This window comes from Phocoena phocoena, chromosome 9, assembly GCF_963924675.1.
Source record: "Phocoena phocoena chromosome 9, mPhoPho1.1, whole genome shotgun sequence".
Lineage (NCBI taxonomy): Eukaryota > Metazoa > Chordata > Mammalia > Artiodactyla > Phocoenidae > Phocoena > Phocoena phocoena.
This window is the reverse complement of record NC_089227.1, coordinates 103021529-103043304: the sequence shown is the minus strand read 5'-3', so window position 1 is coordinate 103043304 and position 21776 is coordinate 103021529. Positions and strand designations below refer to the sequence as shown.

General features: G+C 48.9%; 1 protein-coding gene across 2 annotated transcripts in view; it reads right to left on the bottom strand.

Moving 5' to 3' along the window:
* The window catches only part of DPP6 (dipeptidyl peptidase like 6), a 778185-nt gene that overhangs the window by 96281 nt on the left and 660128 nt on the right, over window positions 1–21776 (bottom strand). For both annotated transcript variants that reach the window (XM_065883771.1, XM_065883772.1), the window contains exons 11-14: window positions 9950–10073; window positions 8224–8262; window positions 2718–2825; window positions 642–733 (exon numbers count right to left, since the gene is read on the bottom strand). In XM_065883771.1, coding sequence (XP_065739843.1) covers window positions 642–733; window positions 2718–2825; window positions 8224–8262; window positions 9950–10073 — 363 coding nt within the window. The remainder of the gene's footprint in view (window positions 1–641; window positions 734–2717; window positions 2826–8223; window positions 8263–9949; window positions 10074–21776) is intronic.

The following is a 21776-nucleotide window of genomic DNA, read 5'->3' as shown; positions in this document are numbered from 1 at the left end:
CAGCAGGCGCACGGCAGTTAGCTGGCTGCGGGGCAGGTGTGTTTCTGCGCGCCAGGCTCGGCCTCCGCAGACCTCCCCGAGGACGCGCTGCTCAGGGTCCACAGAGAGAACGTTCCCGCCCGGGGCCAGCTCCATGCTGGACGCAAAGACTGATCCCGTGACTCGGCGGCCCGCGCCCGCCCGGGACCCCTGCGTGGGAACCCTGGCTCCCGCGGGGACTCCCCCACTGCCTGAGCTGAACCCTAGCTCTTCCTGCCACTGACCGCACAGCCTGGAGGAAGGCACTTGACCTCTTTCAGCCTTGGCCCTACTTCTCTGAGAAGTGGGGAAAGCAGTGAACCTGCACCAGGACAGGAGCGGCTGTCCTGAACGAGGCCAGGCTCACAGCACCCTTGGGTCCCGCCCGGAACCAGCAAAGGCTCAGCCACCCCGCACAGCCACCGTCTCAGCCACAGGCCTGGCTGCAGGCCCGACGTCCTCACGGGGACCTCGAGACGTGGCACGTGGGGTGGTCGGGTGGGACTCTGAGGGCGCACTTTCCTGAGGAAACTAGGGCCTCGGGGCGCTGCCCAAGAGGGAGAGTGCTGAGCACCGCGTGAGGGGAGGAGAACACAGAGAGGCGGCCCCGCACGCGCACTCACATCTTACTCCGCGTCTCGTCGTAGGCCAGGATCTTGGTCGCGTCCCAGTCCCCGGAGGTGATGGACTGGATGTTGTCGTTGCTGCTGTTAGGCTGGAACACAGACGGGACAGGGGCTGGGGGGGCTGGGCCTAGCCTCGCGTCTCGGCCCGGGGCCCTCGGACACAGGCTGACCACCCTCGGGCCGCAGCCCTGCCCGTTCTCTGAGTGCCCGCCTGGAGGGGCAGCGCCCGCGGCTGCCCTGCGATCAACCAGCACCCAGACCAGCGGCAACTCCCACCGTGAGCTCCGTGTCTTAAGCGTCAGTGCTTCACACACTGCTAACACTGTTCCTTCACCACCTGTAAATCTGATCTGCAGGTCAGTATCACAGGGCGATGAGGAGGGAGGAAAGAGAAATATGGAGGAGTGGATGAGACATGGCAAGGAAACAGAGAAAGAATAAAGAGAGGATGGGAGGGGGGGAAGGGAGGGAAGAAGGAGGGAAGGGAGGGGGAGGGAGGGAGGGAGGGAGGAAACCCCCGGGTCCTCATCACTCTCCACCGCTCTTCACAAGGACGGCTTGAAGCTGCTTATTGCGCGTTGGGTGTTTGCACACACTGTCTCTCCCTAAGTGCCTCCCAGAGCAGAAGAGTTATGACAACAAATCACGACAGAAGGAGGAAGACGTGACCATCCCAACAGGAACGGGCTGTGAGATGCTGAGGCATGAGCCACAGGCCAGCTGTTCTAAGGGCGGGTGTCCCGGGCATGGGTGCAACGCGAATGCTGTTAAATCAGGCATGGGGCCCGAGGCTCACACTGTGGGGCACGGGGACCCCAAAAATGGCCTCGGGAGAAGGGAGAGCCTGTGCGGGCAGGACCAGGCGGGAAAAGTGGGCTGCCAGGGGTTCCGGAGGGCAGTGGGAGCCGAGGGGCTCTTGGGGAGGGGCCCCCCAGAGGGGGGGGCCCTGCCCCTGCTGGATGACTAACGGGTCCTCAGCCCATGCTGATCACAGGGGTGAATCCGAGATGGGCTGAAGGGAACATCCCAGCATTTTAAGTCTTGACTGAAGTGATCCCAAATGAGAAACCAGGAATCTGGGGCCACAGTACACAGGCCTTAGGAATAAGAGCTGAATGTCAGCCCATCTGCAGACGTTCTGTACGTCACGCGATAAGTGGCTTGAAAACGAAAACATCTGTATCTAAGTCTCTGAGTCAAAGTGGTCCCTGTCCTGGAGCCACAGCCGAGTTTCCGTTCCTGTTCTATCAAAGCTGCTCCATGTGGGACGTTCTTGGAATTTTGCTTTGGAGATTGCCTTTTGGGTCATGTCATGAATATAAATCTTCTACTTTATATCCACAGAATATTTTTGATAACTTTTTTAAAAATAAAATTTTATTCACATGCCCTGATCTCCTTAGACTCTGCTTCAACATGGAAGCCCCACTGACTGAGGCCGAGGGCAGTGCTGATGGGAGGCCCGCAGCCCCTCACCTTCCTCCTAAGGGCAGGGTTCCCTGAGTGCAGCTCCGGGGTCCCACCCCGTGGGGAGGGGGCAGGCCCCCGGGTGCCCGCTCTGCAGGAGGTGGCATTCGCCAGGCTGTCTGCTGTTTCCAAACGCACCTATATTCAGCTTCCACATTCCCTGCTCAGTGATGCTCTGCTCTTATCCTGTGGCTGCAGCATAGGGAACGGCAGTGCATCTGGCTGACCGTGGAGGTGGGATGCCCTGGGGCCACAAGGACACTGTGCCCGGCCCCCAGGACCCAGAAGAGGGAGGAAAGGCCAATGCGGGCAGACTGACAAAGCGGTCTACACACACGTGTCCTGTGCTCAGACCCAGCAACGCACCCAGTGTCCTCTGATATCGTCAGAAGTGTCATTCGTATTTTTGAGCATTACAGGAGGCACGAACGCCACCCCTGCCCCGTCAGGACGGCTGGCTCATGAAGGCCCTGTCCGTCCCCATGTGGGGACCCGCCTTCCAGTTTCAGGGCCCGGCTTCCCCCAGGGAGCACTTAGCTCCCCTGCTGAGGAGGGGGGAAGGCCCCCAGGGCACCCCCCAGCAGAGCAGGAAACTAGGGAGCTTACCTGGGAGGAGGACACCATGATGTGGTAGAACTTCCCCTGCCCCCCCTGCGGGATCGCTCGGACAAAGAAGAACTTCCGGCCGTCCTTGGAGAACACTGGCTCTTCATTCTGTGGATGACAGCCATCGATTAAGTCTACAGACTGTTTTGAAGGGGTTGAACCAGGATAAACTACATTTTGAGATACACTTTCCATGTAACTGCCAATAAGAGATGCAGTTGAAAGGCTAAAGGCTGTGTGGGGCCTTTTCTCTCCTTGGGAATCACGAGTCACACCTCCAGTTTCCTAAGAAAATAATGAGAAATTCAGAGGAATTCAGAGGCGGACACACAGGCGTCCCCTGGTTCACAGGGCACCCAGCTCACCAAGCCAAACAGGAGCTCAGCACTAAAGAAGTGCAGGGCTGGGCTCCCCGCTTACCTGTGGCCCCTGCAAAATTCTCCAGGGGCATTTTTTTTAAAACCATTTTTAAAAACTGAAACATAGTTGATTTACAATGTTGTGTTAGCTTCAGGCGTACAGTAAAGTGATTCAGTTATATATATATATATATTTTTTTTCAGATTCTCTTCCATGATAGGTTATTACAAGACAGTTCCCTGTGCTATACAGCAGATCCTTGTTGTTTATTTATTTTATACATAGTAGTGTGTGTATATTAATCTCCCCCAACCCCGCTATCTCCTCCGGTAACCATAAGTTTGTTTTCTATGTCTGTGAGTCTATTTCTGTTTTGTAAATAAGTTCATTTATATCACCAGGGGTGTTTACTATCTATCATAATTCTGAACAATCACAAACCTGATTTTGCCTAAAAATGAATTCTAGTCTTTCCATCCTGTCTTTTGTTCTTTTATTTAATAAAATCCACCTCATACTGAATAGCCCACCAAGGAGACAAGAGAAAAGAAAGAAAGAAACCCCCAGCAAACAAGGACAGATTCTGCACGTTCTACGACGGAGGTGAGAGCACACGCTATTCCCAGGGACTCACTGTGCTTATTACGCGGCTTCTAACGGGAAGGAAGTTCCACACGGGCATTTACTAGAGGGCACATGTCTGCTTGGATCTACTGTCACTGTTCCCTGGAAACAAAATCAGCATTCCCAGTCTTCCCTCGGAGGAAGAATTCCAGGCTGCATTCAAAGCCAGCGCCTGTAGCACGTTGCTGCATCTTGGCCTGGCCCTCACCTCCAAAGCTGAGAAGCCACCACTCAGCCCCCAGCCACCCCCTGTGGGTTGGCTGTCGCCTTAACAGGCAAGAGGGATTGGCGTCTCAGCCTCTAGGAAGCTCCAGCTTGAAAGTTTCCATCCGTGAACACCAATTAGTTGTGGCTACGATACACATTTTCTGATTCAAGGAGCTCCACGCTAACGTGAATGAGAACAAATGGTAAATAAACCCCAGCTGGCACGAGGAAAACTCATTTCCCTGCAGTGAATGAATACATGCAAATATGATACGCCCAGAGAAACAGACCAACATGTGATTAAAGTGACATTTCATCTTCATGAATATCGGCAGTAAAATGAAACCTTTAATCTGCAAATATTTATTTTTCTATTTAGTGCTGGAAGTATGGTATTTAAAAATAGAGGAAACGGAAAAACCAGCAGTAAATCTGGCTTTTTAAATGTACTTTTATTTGCCGACTTCAGGATGGATACCGCAATACTGCTTCCGTTTTCTGGGGAAACGTCTGTACTTTTGGCAGAGAAAAATACTACGAGTAAATGTAATAAATAATTAATTCAGGCCTGAAACATTGCTTTTACACTGAGAAGGACTCAAGCATTGCAACGTCATCTTTACATTGATCCTGGGAACATTCCACAGCCGGCAGGTGAAGGACCAGCCTTTGAACCTCTCTGAGACTTGGTTTCTCATGTAGTAAATGTATATTTAGTGGAAAAGTGCAATGACTTTTGACTAGGAGACCTGGATTTTAATCCTGGTTCTGACTTTCCTGGATTTGAGGAGAAGCGTTTCTAGCCCTCTGGGTAACAGAGCATTTAGCGTACCAGGCCCTGTTTCTCCACCTGGTTTCTCCACCTCCAATTGAGCAGATCTATGAAGAATGAGTCATTTTTATTGGTGAAAGACTTTCTGTGAGCTATTTGTAGACTTTCTGCCCATTCTTTCTATGGTTCAGATACATTCATCTGGTCAATCTCCTTGCCTGAATTTTGAAATCACAAAACCAAAATTCTGGTTAAAGAAGAAAGATTGTCAGAAATTGACCTGCGGGAGTGACTCTTCAAACACAAAGATGGGTCCTGGGTTCTACCCCAAATGGCCTCGGGCCTGCAGGGCCCCTAGTGGACCTGCCCCAGGACCGACTTTGAAGGTCACGGCAGCAGTGATCGTGTGTGTGTGTGTGGGGGGGAGGGGCTGCCTATTTCTCCAGAGTATTCCCAGAGGAGAGGGAACTTAGTGGGTCTTCACCTTCTTTTTGTGGGCTTGTGGGGGATCTTTGAGGGGTTCACACTGAGGCCTAGGAAGGAGACGGGAGGAAAAGACGGGGGGCAGGAACAGAGGCTCAGAGCATAGCCCCAGGATGCCCTCACCCACCCCCGTTCCCCTGGCAACGAGCACTCAGAAGACCCCATGATCTTCGCGCCCTGGGTCTCCCCAGGGTCAGCAGAACCGTCCAGACCCCAGTCCTCTCCTCCTCTGATGCGGCCCTGGGCAGCGGGGGTGAGCCCTGCGGCCCCTTTGTGATGATGTGCATGAAGTGGCTGCCAGCAGCTTCCACGGTGGCAGATGGCAGGTTGGCCTTAAAGAAATTCCTAACTCGCCCCCCAGGACCTCGCAGGGTCGTGAAGGATGCAGCAACAAGACAGCTTATTTTTGAAAAAGAGGGTCCACAGATTCCTTTGTGAAAAATCTCTTCAAAAGGAGTCATGAGAAACTGTTTGAAACTGGCTTTCCTACTGACCACGGTGCTGAAGGAACAGATGGAGACACGGGCTGAGCGGTGCTCGGCGAGGTGGGGCTCCGTGGGGTCCTGTGCCCGCCTTGGGGGTGGCTGGCACCCTGGGCCACTGGCTGGACTATGTATTTTTCAAAGGCTGTTTAAAAAATGTTAGCTGTTGCCTAATAAGTGCTTTAAAGTTTACGTATTGAAAGTGTAACAATTATACTTTTACTTTCTGCTGGTTTTTAAGTGCTGACTTGATTTTGTTTGGAACGACCTGGTTTCCCAAATCCAGGCTGCCTATCCGGTGCTTGGCTGGTTTCTTAGGTGGGTGACGGGATGTGTGCTCTGAAAATACACAACAGTCTTGCCCACGGTGGTGACTCTGTGTCCTGTCCGCAGAGCTTACGAGGACGACAGCTCGAGGCCCAAAGCACAGGTGACCAGTGGGGACATGGGTCCCGCGAGTGCCGGACAGGAAGGCAGGGGCAGGAGGGGACCCTCTGACCCTGGCTTTCCCACAGCCCTGTGCCCTGTGAGAAGCAAACCGCCGGCTGCTTTGGTAAGTCCATCCTCCCTCCTCCAACTCAGACACAGACCGCATGTGGCTTGAGGCCCAGTCCCGCAGCCGCGCCTTGGGGCCCCATGCACGCCCACTCCCAGCCCTGTGAAGGCCCTTCCACACGCCCTGGGGACACAGTCTAGGACTCCGCCCACATTCCGCACTTGGGGATCCGTGCAGCTCTCTCCCTTTCTACACCAAGACATCTTTGAGAGCTGCTGCTCTAGCGGATTCATTTCTTAAAAAGTCGAGCATGACACAAACAAAAACATGTTAATACAAGTGAGCCCTTCATGGCGTCGAGCACATTCACCATGCCGTGCAACCACCAGCTCGGGCCAGTTCCAAACCGCTTCCATCAGCCCAGTCGAGCCCAGACTCCACCAAGCTGTTACTCCCCACCCCAGATTCCCAGCCCCTGCAGCCACCAAACAGCCTCCTGCTTGTATGACTTTTGTCGACCTGGGCATCTCTCGTAAGTGGAGTCACACGGCGGGTGGACCCCTTTCACTCAGCACTGTGTTCTTGGCAGGACTACTCACAACACCAGAAGGCAGAAACAACCCGAATGTTATCAACGGACGAACGAACTGTCGTATGTCCACACCGTGGAACACTGTTCCACCATAAGGTGGCTGACATGCGCTCTGTGGAAGTGGTGGATTCTTGTTTTTGAAATCCACAAAGCCTAGCATGGCGCCTGGTACAATCCATATGTATTAGCTGAACAGATGACTACGTGTATAATGGATTTTTTTCTGACTCTTGCATCTCCGTGTCTTTGGCATTCTGTGTGACCAAGAGGAACGTCATAATATTACTTCCGATACTTGTGCTTGTATCGTTGGGCCAGGTGGCACTCAAGAACTTCTCAGTGGAACTCCTCAACGCATACTTTAAGACGCCCAAGCACAATCTGATTCTGGATCCTTCTCAGCATGGACTTGGCATCCAAACTTGGACACAGGAAAACCCAAGTGGCCACAGTGGGCACTCCTCTTTTGTGTCAGGCTGGCACAGAGCAGGAAAAGGACATAGTTAAAAGCAATCACGCCCACTGATGAGGGCACCACCCCTGAGATAACTGATGGGCGGCTGGGCCAGATTGCTGACTCCACAGGTGACAGAAGTGCACACAGAGTTTCTAGAATGTTCTTGGTAACAGTGGTAACAGTCGCATTGTCCAGCTTCACTTCCTTCCCATAAACGGAATCTGTCCTATCAATAAAGAAGCACACCTGTGCCCTCTCCACCATCATTCTGAGACTCAAACCCGATTAGATTTTTCCCACAGAATTTTCAGACGATTTTCATTCCATTCGGTAGGATAAGAAGGAAGTGAGCTTGCAAACCCTCCACCTGTGCTTTCTAACCTCAGGGCGTGGAATGAGAGAAAAATAATTAAAGAAAGAAAATACCAGAGTCGAGAGTTTCCTTTCTTGTGTGGGTTTAATTTTTCTGTCAGGGTGAGCACTGCCATGTCTCCTTTGATTCCCTCCAGTTCCTTAAGCCTGTTTCACATGCATCTCTTATCCGAGGCGGGGATGGAAAATTCAGGGGAGGCTCTAAAGTCAGGTCCCCAGGAAGACTCAAGCTGAACGGCACGGAATCCACCTCAAAGGAGGCATCCATGACCCACGCCGAGAAAAACAGGAACGTCAGCCCCGTTCCATTTTCTTTGACTGAACTAGGTTAAATCTAGGCAACTCCTTTCAACGCACCAAAGGGACATCACCTAACTGAGAACTGAGATCTCACTGAACACTGCACGTTCTCAAGAGCAGGTATTTCCCAGCCCTCTTGCACGGAGGCCACAGTTCTCCAGCAGTGCTGGGGCCTCAGGGAAGCCAGGTGGGCTGAGTGGCTCTGCTGCCCCCCAGAGCCTCTCTCGCGCGCACGTGTGTGTGTGTGTCTACCTGGGGCTTCCTGTAGGATTTAACGTGAGAAGCCATGTTGTAAACACTGGGAAAGGACCTGGTGGCTGATGTAGGCAGACAGTGTGGGATTTGCATGCGGAATAGTTACCTGTCTGTGGAGCCAGGCTTCACTTTCATCCTCGTGTTTCTGAAACGAAATAAGAGCATTAGAGAAAGGAGTTTTCGCACATATTGTGTCTGCGACCAGCAGTGTAGAAACAATTGGATTCCCCTCCATGGTAGCTGCACAAGCTCAGGAAGGGGGCCAGCCCTGCTCTGCCTTGTCTCATGACGTGGCTCAGAGCTGAGCATGAGTGTTCCCCGAACAGGAAAAGTGTCACTCTCCCAGCAACGAGGACAAATCCACGGGGGGTGTGAATCCTTTGGAAGGCGGTGCATTTCTACCATTTGGTGGTCACCCCTGACCAGACACATGCCCGTCAGACGGTCACCGATGACCACACACGTGTCCACTAGATGGTCGCCAATGACCATCTAGTGGCACGTGCCCATTTAAAGGCAAATCTCAGGTGCTGCATTATTTTAGGAATTTGCGTGCATGTGCGTGGGTGCCTGTGTGTACATGTGTCAAATTTCCAGTTCACAACAATCCTGGCAGACCAAAACATTAAAAGGACTTAAAAAGCATATGAAAAGTAAATCTCAGAGAACTGTGTGGAAAGACATATAATGGGAGACCAAACACACCAACCAAACCACCAGGAATAGCTATTCAGCCGCATGGGCCGTGGACCTGTGCCTGGGGCAGGTCTGTTCTGTATCTGTGGACTCTAACCACGGGCAGGCTGGAGTTTCACTGCTGACTCTCACAAGACCGGGGGTCCAGATGCCAGAAGACCTGGGTTACGAGCCATTCCCAGCTTCCCAGCTGTGAGTCCACTCTTTCCTTCCTTCCCCTCAAGAAGCCCATCAGAATAACCTGGAATCTGCTCTCAATTGTATTAAAAATCAAGTAAATCACTGGCCCACTGAGAACACTGCTCTCAGCGACAGCTCACTGCGACTCCCCTCAAGATTGTCATTGGGCCACGGGGTCAGAGCTGCTGTCGGGGGCCCCGAGGTCACAACACAGCTGCTCTGCAAGCCTTTCTCCTCCTCAGTTGGGAAATAAACATTTAGGGCCAAAAAAGAGTTTCTGAGAGAACTGCCTGGGTTTATTAACTGATTTTAATGGATGTTTCTTTACCCAACACAAGGAGCCCTGCCCCCTTGGGGCTCAGGGATTGTGGAGGACGCAGCCCTTGGGCCAGGGGCAGGCCGCCTGAGGGGCTGAGACAGCCGTGGGTCACTCCCTTGCTTCGCAGGGTTGCCAAGCCTCTCTTTAGATTTTCGTTCCTCCTTGTCTCCCCTCCCTTCGCCCCCTGTAACCACCCACTAAGTCAGCCTGAGGCCCTAGGAACACACTGGCCTCACCGGCGACTTTCAGACACGGTGCCGACCGTCCAGGGTACCAGCTGGCTCTGGTCAGTGAGGGACAGAGAGGCTGAAATGGCCAGGCCAGGTTGCAGTGCCGGGTCCTGGGGCCTCAGGCCGGACCCCTCCCCTCTCTAAACGTCAACTGGAAAATGAGAAGCAGCCCCTGTGTGAAGTAGCTGTGGGCAAGGATAAAGGGAAGTGAGAGCTCTGTGAGCTGGGGGCTGAGAGGATCACCCCGAGTCTGCAGCAGTCCTCAATTCATCCACAAGGTGACACCCAAACAGAGACCCACATGCAGGCTGCACCTGGACCAGCAGGAGCTGAATGTGTGTGTGGCTCAGAGATGAGCGTGATGCCCGGGGATGCTCCCCGCCGTCCAGTCAGCCCCTGCCCCATACCTTGGTGCAGACCCCGGTGGTGGCATCGCAGAGGGTGAGGATGGACACGTTCTGCGCCCGGCTCAGCCAGTTCACGGCGACCTTGGTGCTGGTGGCCCATTTCACCATGGTGATGTAGTGCTCCCTGAAAGCACGAGATGCATGGTGAGCGGTGACGCAGGGCCCTCGGGGACCAGAGACACCGGCCCAACCTCGACACTGGGCCAACGTGGGGCGTGTGGGGGATGAGCCCCCAGGGAAGGCCCAGCAGGAACTGGTGCTGGGATAAGCTGGCGGGGGTGTGCTTCTCTCCCAGCTGCCCCCCAAGAGCTGTGTGCCCCTGCACCGGGCCAACACCCAGCCGTCCGACCTGTCCCCTGGGGCTGGCCTGTGCTTCTGCCCCTCGGGTGTTGTAAGTCATGCTGGGCATCGCTGCCCACTGACCTGGCTTTCTCGTCACGGTCCAGCCAGACCCCAACTCCACGTGGCTGGAAGTGGTGAGGACGGCTCTTGAGAGCCCGACAGAGCAAGAGCCAGGAAGGGCTCTGAGAAGGGGGCCCCTTGGGGAGGGTTAACCTGTAACTCCCCCTTCCCCTCCCCACGGGCTGAGCCGCGGAAGCCTCAGTGTTCCTTTCCCTAAGTTCCCAGGGGCATTCTCGAGCTAACTAGGGAAACTGGTTCCCAGCTCTGGGCGCCCGGTGGACTTGATGTGACACCCTAGACATCACGCACTTGCTTTCACCCAAACCTGAACACCCACAGTGTACCCGGCGGTGGCGGGGGTGTGGGGGGGGAGGGTACTGGGGCTCCCAGTCCTTAATTGAATTACCCAGAGCCCTCCAAGAACGGAATTTTTAGGAAAAAATGTACACTTAGGAGTTAGAACGAAATGACGGGAAAATAACTGCACAAAAACAATATCCTCAGGTGAATTCCGAGACCGTTCTTTCTAGAGGCCCGAGAACACATGCCTCACCGCCTGCCCCGACTCTCTGTAGTGAGATCTCGTGTTCAGAATAATAGCTTCACGTCTGACAAGACCCTTTATCACTAAGGTGCAGCCCGTTCACCGGCTGATGCCGGGCCAGCTGGAAGGAGAACCAGCTCGTTCAGTAATTATCGTCAACAGAAGAATCTAGATGACCAGGCGCTTTCAGATAGGCTTCAGCTAACAGTGGATTAAATCGCCGTGGCGCCCATTTCTCGAATCTGCCTGTTAATCACAGTTGTTGTTCATTTAAGCAAAGTCAAGAGCACCTGGCACACACGGTGGTGGAGGCCTCTGAGCCGTGGGGCGGGGAGGGCGGGGAGGGGGGGGGGAGGGCGGGGGGGGCGGGGAGGGGCGCGGGGGGAGGGCGGGGAGGGGGGCGGGGGGAGGGCGGGGGGGAGGGCGGGGAGGGGGGCGGGGAGGGCGGGGAGGGGGGCGGGGGGCGGGCGGGGAGGGCGGGGAGGGGGGGCGGGGGGGAGGGCGGCGGGGGGAGGGCGGGGGGAGGGCGGGGGGAGGGCGGGGGGAGGGCGGGGGGGCGGGGGGGCGGGGGGAGGGCGGGGGGGCGGGGGGAGGGGGCGGGGGGAGGGGGCGGGGGGGGCGGGGAGGGGGGCGGGGGGAGGGCGGGGGGAGGGCGGGGGGCGGGCGGGGAGGGCGGGGGGAGGGCGGGGGGAGGGCGGGGAGGGGGGCGGGGGGGGCGGGGGGAGGGCGGGGAGGGCGGGGGGAGGGCGGGGAGGGCAGGGAGCGCGGACACAGGCTCCATGAATCCGCTGAGCACGCACTGGAGAGTCGTTCAGCGCAGTCCAGCGCTTACGCTTTTCCACCTCCTCGATTGCTGTGATTTTCTGAACTCCAGCTGTTCCTGTTCTTACCATCTGCTCCGGGGGCCCTGGGCCTGCATGTTTACGGGATCCCACCCTGTCCTCTCACGGCTCCTGCTCTGGAAGTAACACAGCCTCGTAGCGGCTTCTGTGGCTCCTGCTTTGCTCTTGCCGCTTCACCGCCGGGAGGACTGGAGCCACGTCTCTAACGACGGGATGGGACCATCGCCTGCATGTCTGCAGACATGAGACATGTCCGGTCTGTGCCCAGCCCATGCTGCACATGTAACACTTTTAATTTTTAATTAAGTCATAGATGGGCTCTATGCCCTGTCAGGCAGACACTGAAGAGGGCCTAGCACTGAAGGGCCTGGCGGATGGACCCAAGTTAACTCCCGTTTTTGGATCCGTTTGACGCAGGCGTTCCTGTCCAGGTGTGATATGAGGTTACGGAGACAGGCTGCACTTAAATATATCCCATCTGGATGAAATCAAGGAAGGCAAAGTCAGATCTCCCAGGATGACTTTTTTTCTGTGGCCTTCATACTATTGATAATTAGGGGAGTCCCTAATCTTGTCTCCATTTGCTGGAAATATTTCTTCTCATTTTTATGGTGTTCTTTTGCATAATCTTCATTTAGGCCAAATATGAAAGAAGAAATTATTCTGACACGGTTAAAAGGTGAGGCTGACCGCGTTCAGTGCTACTGTGATCAGTATGAGGGCCACAGACAACGAGGCTTTGCGGTGGGAGGGGGATGGGGCTCAACTCCAAATACAAGAAGGAAAGTGTAAACTTCCTGCCAAGGAGCAGGTGGGGGCCAGTGGATGGACAGTTACTAAGAGGAAACGTCAGGGATAAAGGGGCTTCTGGCCAAACTTTCTCTTGCTGAAGGCAGGCCAGGTGGCCAGACAACCTCTGGGGGAGGTGGGGCTGAGAAAGGTGATCAGACATTGAGGGTTGGAGGATCCTGGCTGCAAGTGGGTGATGCAAACACACCTGGAAATGTGAATGTCAAGGCCTGTTTGCGGAGAGGATTCAGAGGAGCTGGACTAGAGTTTGGTCCAGAAAGAGACAGTCAGTGATTACACACTATTCTCAGTGTTTCCATGTCCTAACTCGATATGAGAACCATTTTAACTGGAAATAAAAAGATGAATGCAAACCTTCTCTTTCTGGTAAGAAACTCCTGAGTGATACCTTTGGAGCGAATCACACAAGAGCGTCACTGAGCTGTGAGGCTGGCCTGGGGGTGGGGCTGGGCTGGTGGCATCAACGCAGTCCTGTGGCCAACTAACCACTTTAGTGTTCGTGTTTCAAGCTGCCGCCAGAACAGAGAGATGCAGTGGCAAACCCGCTTCATGGGGCTGGAGAGAGTCAGGCCCGTCACCCTGCAGAGGCTCGCTACTTTCTAGAGGTTCCCTACTTCCTAGAAACGCAACCACGAGCCCAGTTAAAGTGAGCGCTAGAGCCTCGCTCCCTCTCTTGTTTTACTTTCCTAATTTGTAACGTGGGACATGATTTACAGAGGAAAAAAATAATTGTACTGCAAATTAGGGCAGTTAAATGTGGACCCACTTTGCCTAGTTCAGTGGAACCTTGGCCAGGGTGTGGACTGTCACCTGGACGAAGGGGCGGGATGCCGCTTCCTGCAGAGACTGGGAGAGCTTTGCTTCTACAACTAATACTGTATAGAACTTGAATCCTCAGTTCCTTCATCTGTGTAGCAGGAATTTCACAGAATTTGGATGGCACCTTTAGAGACTTTTATGGTGATGAAATATGAGAAATATTTTTTTTAAACTCTTGAAACAATAAAAATCATTAAGGACTCTGTAAAGACGACATAATAACCTCTCCGAGAATAAGTGGTGCTTCAGGACCTTTGCTTCCAGTCGCATTACCCTTCATCAAACACCGTGGGAACCTCTCACCTGACCTGCCTTCAGAACGTCACAGCCATACACGTCTCATTACCTGTACAGCAACATCTCGTTTTTAATCAATATTTCCTAATTCTGTGAATGGCATCAACGACTAGACTTGGTGCCAAACAAGTTTTGGTTATTTTAAGTAATCAAGTCTGCCTGCAAAGATAAAGCATTGCCAAGAATAAGCTGATTTTAAAGGTGCACCCGCAGCTCTTTGGTGATGAGGTGTAGACCCTCACAAAGAAGCAATGCTTTGGATGGAATGACATTCTTCTGCAACGTAAGGCTTCGTAGCCACACCACATGTTAATGGAAAGGAAAATAAAACAGGGACTCCCTTAACGTAGCTTTCCCTAAGCAGAAAGCCTTGACTGGAGTAAGGGAAGGTCTCCTGGTTCCTAACACATTTTCCATCTTCCCTAACTGCAAAGCTGTTAGACTCTGACTCTAAGGCCCGTGGGGAGGGCCCGGGCCAGGCCCGCGTCACGTTATCGCTGACTGTCTGGGGAAGGGTCTGTCTGGCGGCCCCACACGCCACATGGTCGTGTCGAGTGTAGACTCCACAGACACATACAGGCGCCAAGCACACTCACGTCTGGTTAGCAGATCGGAGTCAGCCTTTACCAACTTTGCGTTAAATGTGCCTGTAAATACACAGAAAGGTGAAAAGTCATAACGTCACTAAAAATGAACGTTGAAAGCCTCTGGCTGTAACGCAGTTGGAGGTGGATGAAGTCCGGTTGCCCGAGTCTGCTTCACCGTATGAAGCAGCCAGTGGGCAGCAGGAGGAAACGGTTTTTCTCTTCCCCTTTGTCTGATCCTCAGAAACACTGGGCTGCCACAGCCAGAAATCTGGGGAGCCAGACCTTCGCTACCTCGGGGTTAACAACATCATAGTTTGCCATGGACACTAATGGACTTAGAATGTCAAAAAAAACCAAGATTCCAAGAAGTCAGAGAAAAATCTCGACTCAGCCCAGCAGAGGCACCCAGATAGATATGGGTCAGACTGCGTCTTCCCGAATCCACCCGAGAAGGATTCAACCAGCGCCGGAGGCTCAGGGAGAGGAGCCGAACGTAACCTTCACATCTTGTCTGTCGCCAAATATCAGGTGTGGGTGGACCTCTCCTTTCTGAGGTGGGGAACTAGGAAGGTCAGACAAACAATACAGACGAGAAGGGGAAATCATACTAGAAATGCAGAAGAAGGACATGACTGTAAAAATATAGGATGAGATCAAAGAGGTGAGATGAGGGGGCTAACAAAACTGAAATTGAAAATTACAGAAATGTGATCCAGAGGAATCGAGGAAAATTTGGGATGCTCCCCCAGAAGGCAGAGGAAGGGGTCCCAGAGGAAGACGGAGGATGGCAGATGGTCCTCACATCTGAGAACGTAAGTGCTCCTCACGGAAGAACCAGCGTGATGGGAAGAGAGGCAGTCACCAAAGACACCATGAAAGATGCCTACGCAGGTAAGACGTGAATATGCAGATTAAAGGGTTTTCATACTCCAGGGAAACTAACAAAACACCTGAAAACATTCTGATAGACTCTTAGAGATCTATGAAAAAAGAAATGCCACAACAATCCAGTTATAAGCAAATAAGTTTTGAGAGACGATACAAATTTATGCTGATCTCAGATTTCTCTGCTGTTCTGGGTCTAATGGTATTTAATACCTCAATGTGTTTTTAACAACCAATATCTTCTTGATTAAAGCATATCTTCTACTTGAATATACCAATTCAAAAATTCAAAGAATTAAAAACAATTCAAAATTAAAGGCTCAAAATTAAAAGCTTAACATGTAAGAAGATGATCTCTACAACCAATTCGTCCATAGCCAGTCCTAAACTACTATCAATTTGACTATGAATTTGAATGCAAATATGAAAAGTATTAAGTGATAAAAATAATATAAAATAAAATAAATATTAGGTGAGTATTTCATAGAATTATAAACATTGGGTAAATCTTTTAAGGAAAATTAAAAACAAAGGTAGCAGACTTCCCTAGTGGCATAGTGGTTAAGAATCCGCCTGCAAATGCAGGGGACACGGGTTCGAGCCCTGGTCCAGGAAGATCCGACATGCCGCGGTACAACTAAGCCCGTGTGCCACAGCTACTGAGCCTGCGTGCCACAACTACTGAAGCCCACGCGCCTAGAGCCCGTGCTCTGCAACAAGAGAAGCCACCGCAATGAGAAGCCCGTGCACTGCAACGAAGAGTAGCCCCCCACTCGCCACAACTAGAGAAAGCCCATGCACAGCAACGAAGACCCAACACAGCCAAAAAAATAAAATTTAAATAAATTAAAAACAAAGATTCTTTCTTAAAACAAAAAACAAACAAACAAAAACAAAGGTAGCACCCATCACAAATGATGAAACAAAGAGAACATTTAAGATATGGGAACACAAACATGCTACATGTCTGGAACAGGAAACTAAACATGAGAAACTTTCAAAATAATCATCAGTTTGGGGAGACCTGAATAGATCAGATTTAAGCTTCATGCGGGTAGAGACTGAACCCACTTCATGCCTTTCTATTTCTTCAGCACCTTGCCTAATGCCTCACATGGGGTAAATACTTAATATTTTTTAAAGGAATGAATTTAATTCTAACAGAAAGATCAATGAGCTTCTTTTCTGAGAGGGGAGCATCTAATAAAATAATTCTACAGTTCACATAGAAGGAGAAATGTTCAAAAATGGCCAAGATGGTTTTAAAAGGAAGATTAATGAGAGGGGATTTATACCAAAAGTTGCTAATGATACAGTAGAGACTTTTTACTGGTGTAACAATCAGTAGGTCTACAAGTGATGGACAGCCTTACATCACAATGGTTTACAGGAAAACAGAATAGTTTATATAAGAAGTTAAGTTAGCAGAAGGAAAGAAATCATAAAGATCAGATCAGAAATAAATGAAAAAGAAATGAAGGAAACGATAGCAAAGATCAATAAAACTAAAAGCTGGTTCTTTGAGAAGATAAACAAAATAGATAAACCACTAGCCAGACTTATCAAGAAAAAAAGGGAGAAGACTCAAATCAACAGAATTAGAAATGAAAAAGGAGAAGTAACAACTGACACTGCAGAAATACAAAGGATCATGAGAGATTACTACAAGCAACTCTATGCCAGTAAAATGGACAACCTGGAAGAAACGGACAAACTCTTAGAAATGCACAACCTTCCAAGACTGAACCAGAAAGAAACAGAAAATATGAACAGACCAATCACAAGCACTGAAATTGAAACTATGATTAAAAATCATCCAACAAACAAAAGCCCAGGACCAGATGGCTTCACAGGCGAATTCTATCAAACATTTAGAGAAGGGCTAACGCCTATCCTTCTCAAACTCTTCCAAAATATAGCAGAGGGAAGAACACTCCCAAACTCATTCTACGAGGCCACCATCACTCTGATACCAGAACCCGACAAAGATGTCACAAAGAAAGAAAACTACAGGCCAATATCACTGATGAACATAGATGCAAAAATCCTCAACAAAATACTAGCAAACAGAATCCAACAGCACATTAAAAGGCTCATACACCACGATCAAGTGGGGTTTATTCCAGGAATGCAAGGATTCTTCAATATACGCAAATCAATCAACGTGATACACCATATTAACAAATCGAAGGAGAAAAACCATATGATCATCTCAATAGATGCAGAGAAAGCTTTCGACAAAATTCAACACCCATTTATGATACAAACCCTCCAGAACGTAGGCATAGATGGAACTTTCTTCAACATAATAAAGGCCATATATGACAAAGCCACAGCCAACATCATCTTCAATGGTGAAAAACTGAAACCATTTCCAGTAAGATCAGGAACAAGACAAAGTTGTCCACTCTCACCACTCTTATTCAACATACTTTTGGAAATTTTAGCCAGAGCAATCAGAGAAGAAAAAGAAATAAAAGGAATCCAAATTGTAAAAGAAGAAGTAAAGCTGTCACTGTTTGCAGATGACATGATACTATACATAGAGAATCCTAAAGATGCTATTAGAAGACTACTAGAGCTAATCAATGAATTTGGTAAAGTAGCAGGATACAGAATTAATGGACAGAAATCTCTTGCATTCTTATACACTAATGATGAAAAATCTGGAAGTGAACTTAAGAAAACACTCCCATTTATCACTGCAACAATAAAATATCTAGGAATAAACCTACCTTAGGAAACAAACGGCCTGTATGCAGAAAATTTTAAGATACTGATGAAAGAAATTAAAGATGATACAAATAGATGGAGAGATATACCATGTTCTTGGATTGGAAGAATCAACATTGTGAAAATGACTCTACTACCCAAATCAATCTACAGATTCAATGTGATCCCTATCAAACTACCACTGGCATTTTTAACACAAGTAGAATAAAAAATTTCACAATTTGTATGGAAACACAAAAGACCCCGAACAGCCAAAGCAATATTGAGGAAAAAAAAAAACGGAGCTGGAGGAATCAGGGTCCCTGACTTCAGACTATACTACAAAGCTACAGTAATCAAGACAGTATGGTACAGGCACAAAAACAGAGATATAGATCAATGGAACAGGATAGAAAGCCCAGAGATAAACCCAAGCACACATGGTCACCTTATCTTTGATAAAAGAGGCAAGAATATACAGTGGAGAAAAGACAGCCTCTTCAATAAGTGGTGCTGGGAAAATTGGACAGCTACATGTAAAAGAGTGAAATTAGAACACTCCCTAACACCATACACAAAAATAAACTCAAAATGGATTAAAGACCTAAATGTAAGGCCAGACACCACCAAACTCTTAGCGGAAAACATAGGCAGAACACTCTATGACATAAATCACAGCAAGATCCTTTTTGTCCCACCTCCTAGAGAAATGGAAATAAAAACAAAAATAAACAAATGGGACCTAATGAAACTTAAAAGCTTTTGCACAGCAAAGGAAACCATAAACAAGGTGAAAAGACAACCCTCAGAATGGAAGAAAATATTTGCAAATGAAGCAACTGACAAAGGATTAATCTCCAAAACATACAAGCAACTCACGCAGCTCAATATCAAAAAAACAACCCACTCCAAAAATGGGCAGAACACCTAAATAGACAATTCTTCAAAGAAGATATACAGATTGCCAACAAACACATGAAAGAATGCTCAACATCATTAATCGTTAGAGAAATGCAAATCAAAACTACAATGAGATATCATCTCACACCAGTTAGAATGGCCATCATCAAAAAATCTACAAACTATAAATGCTGGAGAGGGTGTGGAGAAAAGGGAACACTTGTGCACCGCTGGTGGGAATGTAAATTGATACAGCCACTATGGAGAACAGTATGGAGGTTCCTTAAAAAACTACAAATAGAACTACCATACGACCCAGCAATCCCACTACTGGGCATATACCCTGAGAAAACCATAATGCAAAAAGAGTCATGTACCACAATATTCATTGCAGCTCTATTTACAATAGCCAGGAGATGGAAGCAGCCTAAGTGTCCATCATCGGATGAATGGATAAAGAAGATGTGGCACATATATACAATGGAATATTACTCAGCCATAAAAAGGAACGAAACAGTTATTTGTAGTGAGGTGGATGGACCTAGAGACTGTCATACAGAGTGAAGTAAGTCAGAAAGAGAAAAACAAATACCGTATGCTAACACATATATATGGAATCTAAAAAAAAAAGAAAATGGTCAGAAGAACCTAGGGGCAAGATGGGAATAAAGATGCAGACCTACTAGAGAATGGACTTGAGGATGGGGGAGGGGGAAGTGTAAGCTGGGACAAAGTGAGAGAATGGCATGGACATATATACACTACCAAACGTAAAATAGATAGGTAGTGGGAAGCAGCTGCATAGCACAGAGAGATCAGCTTGGTGCTTTGTGACCACCTAGTGGGGTGGGATAGGTAGGGTGGGAGGGACGCAGATGCAAGAGGGAAGAGATATGGGGACATATGTATATGTATAACTGATTCACTTTGTTATAAAGCAGAAACTGACACACCATTGTAAAGGAATTATACTCTAATAAAGATGTTTAAAAAAATTAAAAAATTAAAAAAAATAAAAAATAGAATTTAATATTTAATAAAATTGTCAACCCAAATCATTGGGGAAAGGAAGACTTAATAAATGGTGCTGGGAATATGACTTACTAAAAAACAAAAAAGCAAATAAAGAACAAGTGTGTGTTTCTAGAAAAAAGTGTCATAGGAAAATTTATCAAAATACCCACACTACTTACCAATGGGTAGTGGAATGGCAAGTGATTATTATTTCCTATAGTGCAGAGATGACCTTTTAAATAAGAAGAAGGTTATTAAGGGTAACTGAAAGTTCCCAATTTCAGTTGGTGGGTTTATCACATTTATTTATGTCTTCTCTCTCCAGAAACATAACTGCAGTGATAATGAAGGAGTAAAATAGGTATATACCCACACTAATAAAGATAACAGGAAAGGTTTCACCACATTTCTAGAAGACAGGATGCAGACATAAGAGTAACGAGGGACGAGCCTGGTTGAAAAGCAGCAGCTCAAGATATCTGCAGAGTTAACCCCAGAGAAATCTGGGGGACCTGGAGGTCGACATGCAACACAGTGTGGGACTGGGAAATGTGCTTGGACAGGAGTGTCATCTGAGAGTCTCTGGATGAGACAGATGATGAATGACAAAAACAGAGAAACCCTACCCACATTTAGATATGTTACTTCATCCTAAAAGCTTATAGGGAAAAAAAAGTACATGCTTCACAGAGGAACGAGTATCAGATAAACATCAGGTTTGTCATCAGCAACACTGAATGTGAGATGGAATTATACCCCCAAATTGAGGGACAATGATTTTAAACTACAATTCTACAAATAAGTAAAATGTTCAACAGATGTAAGCAAAAGAGACATTTTAAAATATTTAAGAACTCAGAAAGTTTACTTCCCATGGTTCTTCATTGGGAAAGTACCTGGAGGATGCACTCCATACAAAGTAGAAGTAAATCAAGAAAGAAGATCACATGAGATCTAAGAAACAGTGGCTCCAACGTGGGACAGGAGTAACAGGGAGTCTCAGGGTGGCACTAGTGCAGATGTTCTAAAGAATAACTAGTCCAGACTAGGGTCAGGGCAGTGGAGTGGACTTGGAGAGACAGATTTGGAGAAAAAGCCAATGCAAGAGAAAACCTGATAGAGTGTGGGGAAAAAAAAGTGAGAGTGTGATAAAATCAAATAATTCATGTAAAACATAAAAACAACTAAAAACTCCAGGAAGAACAAAAAGCTCAACAAAAAAGAGACACAGTCAGAGGATGCTACTTAGCTCTACCAAGAGAGTTAATTACTTAAGATAAAGTCAATGCTATTTATTGATTTTAGTGTTTTAGAATCAACCTATAGATAAATAAGGAATATTTAGTTATCGTTTCAGGGCAGGATGCAAACGCCATCAACTTCAATGATATAAAAATTATAAAAAAGACTGAAGCTTCTAGGTGGGAGAGACAGGTAAGACACCTGTAGGAAAGGGCAGGACTTCTAGATCCATCTTACAAATTGGGGAGCTACAAATTCTTGCCTGTAGTTAATGTGATATGAGAGAAACCTGTAAGAGTATTATTTAAGTTTATAAAGGTAACCCACAGAGGAAATAAAATGCATACGCACACACACATACACACTGCCACCTGCAAGAAGCATGGATGGATGTGGGAAAGCCATCTCCACGGGTCCTGTGTGGCCTGAGTACACCCAGGCAGCAGGCACCCCGTGTTGTCACCCACACTCGGGGAGGCGGGGCCTGTCCAGGGAGAAATGATCAGAGCAGAAACGGTGGCACTGGGTATCTGTTGAAACATCTGCCAAAGCTCATGGCACTGGAGGGGAAACGGTCTCTGCACCCCACATTTAATTACTGGAGTTGGTGGTCCACAGATGGGGTCCCCAGACCAGCACCCCCTGGGAAGTACTGGAAATACAAATTCTCAGGCCTCCCCCCAGACTCACTGAATCTGAAGCTCTGGGTGGTGCTGAGGCACCTGTGGTCTAACGAGGCCCCCAGCTGATCCTAATGGTGTCCCAGTTTGAGA